The 10,160-nt window shown below is 40.6% G+C and overlaps 1 protein-coding gene across 1 annotated transcript; it reads left to right on the top strand.

Moving 5' to 3' along the window:
* The first annotated feature begins 8,392 nt into the window (after positions 1 to 8,392).
* On the top strand, positions 8,393 to 9,852 carry LOC124130932 (opine dehydrogenase-like). The gene has a single exon (XM_046493987.2). It carries the CDS (start codon positions 8,393 to 8,395, stop codon positions 9,569 to 9,571), a length of 1,179 nt encoding a protein of 392 aa, XP_046349943.2. The 3' UTR covers positions 9,572 to 9,852.
* The last annotated feature ends 308 nt before the right edge of the window (positions 9,853 to 10,160 follow it).

Consider the following 10,160-nt stretch of genomic DNA (forward strand, 5'->3'; position numbering starts at 1 on the left):
CTTAAAGATAGGGTCAATTGTTAACTCATAAATCAGATATTGCCAATACACTTGGTGTAACTCTTGCTGAACATTCTTCCTCGTCTAACTATGAAGCTATAATTGTTCCTATCCCTCAACCTGGACGTGATCAAATTGATCCTTCCAATTATCGACCCATTTCATTGACCCATTTCATTTTTTTGATGAAATATTTAACGAGCAACAAAAGAATACTATCCTATACATTAATTATGGTTTACGACTTCGCAACCGTCTTTGTACAAATGATGTTTAATTATTCTTTAGGTTATTTGCCTTCAATAATCAAATGCTTTTATCTCTTCTTGTTGTGTTGTGTTGCGACTTATTTTTCACAAAATTGTACACGTGCACATCTCTGTGCATATAAGTCTGCATGTTTATACTTCTTCATGTACAAAATTGTATATATATAATGTTACTGTATGTATATGGGCCTATGGCCAGAATACAATAAAAAAATGATGATGATGATGACCTGCTGTGTTTGCAAAACCATGGTACGCATGGTCAATAATAGATTAACATGGTACTTAGAATCAAATAACTTAATCACAAATATTCAATGTGGTTTTCGTAAAAATAGCAGTACAATGACCATTTAGTTCAATTGGAGTCATTCGTTATGAATGTCATTATAAATAAACAACATGATTGTAGTGTCCATCTTTTTTTATTTAGAAAAAGCTTATGGCACTACATGGAAGCACGGTATTTTAAATGAGTTCACACGGAAATTAACCTATTTTTCTTGTACTTTTTCCACATTAAAAGTGTTAACCTAGAAGTGTCACAGACAAAAATATAGAAATATCACAATTAATTAACATATTTATTGCATTAAAACGATTTATATTTTTCACATTTACCAAGTGTTCTATTTCCACAACAAAAACACCATGGCTTATGCCCCTTGCAATATGACGTCATTGGTGCCAATTGATAAACATTATGACGTCATCATGCTTTGTTAGAGCCGCTTCACGTGGTGTAGGTCTAGGTGTGTGATTCTAGCGTCTCAGATGCCAGCCAGCATAGTGTTATGCTGAGTCACCACTGCGCCGGAGTGTGTCGTAGGCCATGTTGTTTTACCGCAAACTGGTACTTGATATCTTTTGCGTTGAGAATAGACAGGGACCCAGTTGAATTGGCACCAATTACGTCATAATCTAAGGGGGATAACTCAGGCCTGTTTAGCTCGAAAAACGAAGGCCTCATAACGGCATATCATTTTCACACTATTGTGAGCTTCCTACTTTCACTGTGAAAAAAATGAGTGTATATTTTCAAACACAGATACTAATTAATTCTAAAATTGCGTTTTGTTTAGAAAAAGAAAGAAAGTGATTTTTGCGTGTACACTTCCCCTTTAAATGACGTTGGGTTGCGAGGCCATTTGCCTCCATTTATATCCATTTTTTTATCACACAGACAATTTCAAGTCCAAGTGGGTTCTACCCTGTCTGATCATTATAATAAGGATTAGGGTGTCCCGCAAGACAGTATATAGATTGTCATTTTGTTAAGCATCAAACGCAACAGTTTATCAAAGGTTTTTAACGATTCAATGGGCGGTCTATTTTATAAAAAGGGCGACAACTCTCATTTTGCATTGCTGTAAGCGACGGTCAATACCCGCTTCCGGTTTAACGGCTCATCGCTTCCTTAGCTACAGCTTCGCGGCTGAGCAACATTTATTTCCTTGACAGCAGCTTTGTCGTGAGTTATCATGGCTTCCTCGTATGGTTCCTTGTCTGTGCCAGAGTTGAAGACAGAATTAAGAAAGAGGGGAGCGGAGGTATCATGGCGGAAAGTGGATTTAGTCGAAAGGTAAGACATCAAGTAATGCTTGCCATCTCGAAGGGTTATTTGCTGTGTCAATGTTGAATGTAACCAGTTCCCGTTATCCTGGAATAACAATAATGGTCCAAGGTAATAATAAAAATAATAGAACAAATTCAAATAGTTATCTATGTGAATATGTATGATAGAAAATAAGTTATAAATTGTTTGTAGTTATTACGCTGACTGTGCCTAAAGGATCTACTGGGAATGCAGATGTTTGTCAGCGGGTTACCAGCTCGTTACGTACTTCTCTGATATATCGTCATATAATATCTTAGCAGTTGGTTTTTTTAATTTTTATCTTTTTCAGGCATGAAGGATACGCCCGTAATGACGACTTTGGTCACACAGAACAAATGGAGGACGAGTACCGGTTATAACCTCGGTGGCCTGTGACTGAATATAAGAATTAATGTATTTGTAAACGTGTTCATTTTCATCATTTCTTATTCTTTTAATGTTAAGATAATATTTATGTTAGATAAGTATGTAGACATAAACTAATATCTGGCAATAAATGTGTTATTTTTTCCAGGATGCGATGCATTGTGGTTTCTCTTTGTTTTTTCCAGGTGATATATGCTGTAGTGACTGTGGGTGGTAATATGTTTGCTTTCAGTAACCAATCATTAAGTTAATACACGTAATGACGTAATTGTCGCATTATGATTTGTTTCACTTCTATTATGTTTTGTAACCATGATCATTGTTGGTTACATTTACTGTATTTATTTTCGTGGGAGTTAAACATGTAGACTGATGTACTGCTGTCACAAACGTGTGTATGTCTAAAATAGGGCAAACATAATAAAAGATATTATTATTCAATTTCAGAATGAAAGTACCAACCCATGACCTGTTCAAAGATTTAAATGCTGACATGAATGTTCCCAGCATTAACACTGAGAACACCTATCACAATTTGAAAAGAAACTTGACCAAACTGCAAGGATCTTTATACTGAAAAGTATATTGATTATATCCGAAGTATAAACATATTGCATATTTCAAGGCATGTTGTTGTGCACAGGGAGTGAGTGAGTGGATATGGTTTTACGCCGCTTTAGCACTATTCCAGCAGTATCACGGCGGGGGACACCACAAATGGGCTTCACACATTGTACCCATGTCGGGAATCGAACCCGGGTCTTCAGCGTGACGAGCGAACGCTTTGACCACTAGGCTACACGACCGCCCCATGTTGTGCACAGATGAAGTTAGGTGTATCGTATGTGATTGACATCAACTGTAGTGAGGGTGGTGACATTTTGGAATCACAGTGTCATCAGCAACCCGTTCTTGAAGTAAAAGGCGATTATGCTTGTCGTAAAAGGCGACTATGCTTGTCGTAAGAGGCGACTAACGGGATCGGGTGGTCAGCCTCGCTGACTGTGTTGATGCATGTCATTGATCCCAATTGCGTGGATCGATGCTCATGATATTAATCACTGGATTGCCTGGTCCAGACTCGATTATTTACAGACCGCCGTCGTATAAATGGAATAATGCTGAATGTGGCGTAAATCAACCAACCAACCATTCATTGTTAACATCTACGTAACATTTATGGGGTAAGTCATTTAGGCAAGAAGGCATCCCCATGAGCACCAGTTGTGCTCCCTTTCTTGCGGATGTCTTTGTATGCATATGAATCGGAACTTCTGTTCAGATTGGCAAAGGTCAAAACAAGATAACTTGGCCAAGAAGTTTAACCTAAGCTTCAGGCATATCGATGATTTTATATCGTTCAATAACAATCAAATAGCTAATTCTCTTCCACTGATTTACCCACCTGAACTGGAAATATAGGAGAGCAGTGAGACCGCCTCATCTGTTTAATATTTAGATCTATGCATAAAGATCATAACACTCTCCACAAGACTTTATGACAAGAGGGATGATTTCAACTTTCCTATAGTCGAACAATATTAGAGCAGCTCCAGACATTGGTGTTTACATTTCGCAATTTTTAAGATGCAATCGAGCATACTCTTTCCACCAAGATTTTAAAGAGCGTCATACGACTCTTGCTCAGAAGTTGTGTGGTTAAGGTTACAACATTCAAGGCCTCAGTAAAGCTTTCCAAAGGTTTTATGGGAGAAATGCAGATGACATTTCCAAATTCGATGCATTAGTGACAAAAATAACATCCTATGAAATTCCCTATTTTAACCTGTACCATAGGTTCCCATGTGTTATTTAGTTGAACAATTTACTTGCCTTTGCATGTGTTTGTGACGGGTGCCACCTGTGGGGCAGGACACGCTCACCTTTTCACGAACACCTGGTATCATTACTATTTGATAGTGATTCATAAACTTTCTTTCTTTCTTTCTTTGTTGTTTAACGCCGCACTCAGCAATATTCCAGCTATATGGCGGCGATTCAAAAACACATGCACATGATATAGTCGGAATTGTTCAATCGACTCTGCTTTATAAAGATATTTCTATTGAATATGGAAATGGTTTTGTCGCTTTATTCAGCTTAGGTCATCGAGACAAGGACTATTGATATTATACCATCAGGGACACTTTGTGCGGTCATTGCTGCATTTTATCGAAAAAGATCCCCTGAAAATTTACTCAGTGTTAGGTGACAAACATTTATCCAGGAGAGTGAGAGTACAAATATATCTAATATACAAAACACTCTAGCGAATGTAATATTCACCATTGGGGCTATCACTAACTACTTTTGATATTAAAATATCACAAATTCGGTTTGTTATATGATAAGATTCATTAGTAGATATAATAAATTCTTTTATTCATATGTAAAGGTTTGCAATATCAATAAATAGTTCATGATATAAATTCAATTTTTGGTATCAGTAAATGAATTATTAGTATAATAAAATAGGGAATTACTAGAAAAACGTCTCCTTATATGTAGTTCATTTTGGGTTGTATTGAGTAACGGATTGCATCACGGTTATAGAACGGTGTTAGAACGTACACCAAAACGTGGCTCCTAATTGTTTGGTTTGGTTTGGCCGCACTACGCCGTATTCAAGCTATATGACGGCGGTCTGTAAAAAATCGAGTCTGGACCAGACAATCCAGTGATTCGTATCATGAGCATCGATCCACGCAATTGGGATCGATGACATGTATCAACCAAGTCAGCGAGCCTGACCACGGGCCCCGTTAGTCGCCTTTTACAACAAGCATAATCACCTTTTACGGCAAGTATGGGTTGCTGAAGACCTATTCTACCCCGGAATCTTCACGGGTCGGCTCCTAATTGTAATAAAGAAGTTGTTCATCCATATATCTTATCCTTACTTAGTACTCCAACTTCTAAATGCCTCAAAGAAGTTGTTCATATTGTTTCTGATATCACCACTGCAAATGCTATTATTAATGATTAGCCTGAAGATGCTGTCTTGTAATCCCAATAAATCCCAAATTAAAAACTTCACAATCCTAAAATTTTAACATTTTGACCAGTTATCATTGTGGGCCCTTATTGTGAATTTAAACAGTAATGGCCACGTATTGTCTTCAGATAACACCCGTTTTTGTGCAGGTGAATCGATCAAAATCATGTGCACAGCACTATAGTGGCAAAAGTGTTTTTTCACGTGCAACTGGTCACGTGGCCATAATACCGCACGTGTTTTCAGCCACACTTGTTAGCAGTCATTAACCAAAAAAAGAAAAACACAAGAAAACAAAAGTCTTTACGGCCATTTGTCATGCCATGCCTTTCAAATGTGCAACGTGAACGTGCCATCGGCATGTTGCAGACGGGAACGTCCGATTTACAGACGCGTCTACAGCAAACGGGTACCACCGCTGATCGCCCTCGGCCAGGTCGACCACGTGTGGCGTCACATGCAGAGGATCGTCAGATTCTCTTACGTCACCTCCGTTACCGATTTTTGACGGCTACATCAACCAGAAATGAACTGTTTAGGGGTAGACTGAGTGCGCAAACTGTTCGAAACCGTCTGAGAACTGCTCACCTTCAAGCACGACGGCCATACTGTGGGCCGATTCTGACTCAATTACACAGACGTCAACGTCAATTGTGGGCTCAGCGACACTTACGATGGACTCAGAGGAATTGGAATCAAGTCGTCTTCAGTGATGAATCCCGATTTAATCTTCGATTTGCTGATGGTAGGGCGAGGGTGTGGAGGCGCCGTCATGAACGTTACGCCCAGTGTTGTGTACAGGAAATTGACAGATTTCGAGGTGGAAGTGTCATGGTGTGGGGTGCTTTCTGTGGCAATGCACGTTCCAGGCTTCTTGTCATCCGTGGCAACCTCAACGCTTCTTCTTACCGCGACCAGGTACTGGCACCCGAACTTCTGCCTTTTATGGCAGTACATGGACCCGGTTTGATCTTCCAACATGACAATGCCAGACCCCACACAGCAATTTTGACAAGGAATTTCCTTCAGAATGCGGGAGTCAACATCATGGACTGGCCGTCAAGGTCTCCCGACCTCAATCCAATAGAACACGTCTGGGATGCTCTTGGCAGAAGTCTGCACACTCCCCAGAACCAACCACAGAATTTGCAAGATCTTGGCACCATTTTGCAGCAACAATGGCGTCGTCTTCCCAATCATGTGTTCACAAGCATCACAAGGTCCATGCGGAGGCGTTGTGTGGCAGTTGTCAACGCACATGGTGGCCAAACACGCTACTGAACTTGTGTGCCATCAGATTCTCGTGCTTGGGACTTAAACTGTTGATGTCATTACCGAATACCGTAGGTGCTTGGAACAAATTATGGTTACCACCGTTAATTAAAATCCTTCTTTGGACATTAATGATTAAAAATTACCTTCTCTGATACATTTGTCTGTTGTATATCATATATGGGATTACTTTTTAAAATGTGAAGTTTTTAATTTGACTCAGTATATATTTGAAATCCATGTTGCTGTAACAGTTGGCTTATGTACACTAGTGAGTGAGTGAGTGAGTGAGTTGGGTTTAACGCCGCTTTTAACAGTATTCCAGTTATATCGAGGCGTGACAGCTTAATGTGGGAGGAAAGCCCGAAGTGTTACAGGTCTCAGACGTTTGCCACTTCGGTGAAACCCACCAACACGGGTATGGTGCTGACAAACCTAGAAACATAATCGGGGCGAACCGGGATTCGAACCCACAATCATAGGTTTCTGGCGTGCCCAAGGGACGCATCTCTGCACAGCGAATCGCGGCGCCTTAGACGACTGGGCCACCTGTGCCCCCTGAAACCACCGAGCAAGGGTATGGTGCTGACAAATCTGGAATACTGGAAATTGTCGATAATTATACATAGATATCTTGCACTTTCCACACTTAAAACATGCCGCTCACTTTAACATATCCTGGTTACTTGCCAGTTGATGTCACAACCACATGGATCACTGATAGGGTACAACGGGGTAACATACCTCGTAAAGTGGACATGGTAAAAAATGAAATATATGCGCTTAAAAGGCATGATTTAACCTGGCCAATAACAGAATGCAGCTGCAAGACACTTTGCTGTGATATTCCGACTGATGGACCGTTTTCGGCAAACGGGTGGGGTTAAGATAAGGGTGTTAGAGGAATTCCTGGAAAGACTACGCTCAGGTAGGATGGCATCTTCCCGAGGCAAGAGAGTTAACTGACTTTAAAAGTCCAGTTTCCACCCTTGCCGATTTAGGCTGGAATTCCTGGGCCCGATCGTAGCGCCACCAGTGGCTATTACGAGTTATGTCCTTTTTATACCTCTCCTATTGACCAATCAGATTCAACCTCTCGTATCACTTGCATTTGTTTCAAACAAAACGGTGGCGCCCAGTCAAGACGATCTGATCGATAATCAAGAACTATATTGTGATAAAACGAGTCTTACATCGCGAAGTGCATCAAATCACGTGAGCACCTTGATTAAAAACATGAACAAATTTAGAAAATATCTGTTGACAACGAGCTAGCGGTGCACATGCTTTGCAAATCCTGCAGTCGACCGAAATCTTCATGACACTCTACGAACCGGATTTTGATTTCGGTGCGCGATTTTGATTGGACTATGCATAGACTCGTTAGTCCAGCCAAAATGTAACTCCATAATACCAGCCTAGTTCGGCAAGGTAGGAAACTGGACTTTTATAGTCAGTTAACTAACTTGCCTCGGGAAGATGGTAGGATGGGTATGTACGCACCATTTGGAATCCGACTTTGGACGTCAACGATACGAAACAGGCTGAAATCAAGACACATGACTTCATCAGAAATTGGATTTATAAATGTATTTATTTTGCCATTACAATTGTAGGTGATTCACTTTTATTGTATTGGTTGATATATGATTACACACAAAAAAAGATAGCTGCAAAATTGCTAATGCGGCGTTAAGCAATATTTACTCAGTCACTCATATGAAACGTATTGGATTTCAGTGTAGTTTCAGTAACTAATAAATATTAATGTTCCTTTTACTTCAGTTACTTCATCGTGTGAGGACAACTATATGTCTGCATAGCTAAAAAGTGACTGGTCTTACATGTTTTCTTTCTATTACAGAACGGAAGATGACTGTAACAGTACTGATTTGTGGTGGTGGCCATGGAGCCCATGTGATGGCGGCGTTAGTGTCTTCAACACTTGACATGACATGTCGCGTCCTTGCACTTTCGCAGGCTCGGGAGTGGGCAAAAGCTGCAGCCAACAACATTCTGACCTGTTCATTCCCTTCCAACAACGGCAAAACAACCTTATACAAAGCTAACCCCCATACAATATCTGACAACCCAGCAGAAGTGGTGCCAGGAGCAGACATCATTGTCTTGGTCGTCCCTGCATTTTCCCATGGGAAGTACCTGGCAGCCATTGAACCCCACGTACAGAAGAAAACCATTCTTGTTGCCTTGCCCGGACAGGCAGGTTTTGAGTATCAAGCATGTCACATTCTTCGAAATAAATTCTATGACCTCACTATCATATCGGCGGAATCCCTTCCCTGGGCCTGTAGAATATCTGTGTATGGAGTCAAGGTAGATGTAATTGGCATAAAGGAGTTATTGAAGATGGTTATTGTTCGCAATGATGACAAAATCTTGCTCAATCCATTTCGTCAATTACAACACATCTGGGGAACGTTTCCAGTTATTCGGCAAGTCAGTCACAGCCTAGGACTAACTCACATGCCCTGTGTATTGCATCTTGGAATTTGTTATGGAAAATGGAAAGATTGGGACACAACTGTTAAACCCGAGATGCCTCTTTTCTACCATGGTACAGATGACATCCAAGCACAATGGATCAGTCGCCTTGATGGTGAAATCAACATGATAAAGTTGAACATACTACAGGAACGACCAAACGAAACCACAAGTGGACTTCAGTGGCTCTTGGACAGTTATGGATCGTCCATTACTGATTCAAGCAGTCTCAAACAGGCTTTGACAACAAACAAGGGGTATGAGGGATTATTTCATCCCCTGATTACAACTGAAGAAGGGTTTATACCGGATTTTAAGAGCCGGTATTTGACAGAAGATGTTCCATTCGGTCTCGTAGTATTCAAAGGTTTAGCACAGATTGTTGGTTTATACACACCTGCAATAGATACAGTTTTACACTGGAGCCAGCAGAAACTAGGAAAGATATACATCGTGGGATCCAAACTGTGTGGCCAGGACTTACACGAGACAAGAGCCCCACAGGTTTATGGCATCAAGTCCCTGGAAGACTTAGAAACATTTATATAGACCCACAACTTACTTGGTCCACAAGTCAATGTACGCTTGAAACACATCACCCTGATAGTTCATATGGTTTTCACCATTTCACTGTCATCTGAGATTTGGCTTTGAACACAATGGATCATAGTTTCCTCAAGCAGATGTCATTGGGCTGTAATCACAACACGAAGAGAACTGTATTTCCCAAATGTATTCATGCTCCAGGAAATGAACGTGTAATAAGTAATAAACGACCCGTGCAGATCCGGGGTAGAATAGGTCTTCAGCAACCCATACTTGCCGTAAAAGGTGACTATACTTGTCGTAAAAGGCGACTAACGGGATCGGGTGGTCAGGCTCGCTGAATTGGTTGATGCATGTCATCGATCCCAATTGCATGGATTGATGCTCATGCTGTCACTCACTGGATTGTCTGATCCAGACTCGATTATTTTACAGACCACCGTCATATAGCTGGAATATTGCTGAGTGTGGCGTTAAACAACAAACAAACAAACAGACATAGCATTTGCCAGCCTTATTTGCACATTTTAACGCGGGTCTTGAAATAAAAGAACATTCAAGACATTATGAGTGAGTGGGTTTAGATTTTGGT

The sequence above is a fragment of the Haliotis rufescens genome, unplaced genomic scaffold (genome assembly GCF_023055435.1).
Source record: "Haliotis rufescens isolate VD_foot unplaced genomic scaffold, xgHalRufe1.0.p SCAF_9, whole genome shotgun sequence".
NCBI lineage: Eukaryota > Metazoa > Mollusca > Gastropoda > Lepetellida > Haliotidae > Haliotis > Haliotis rufescens.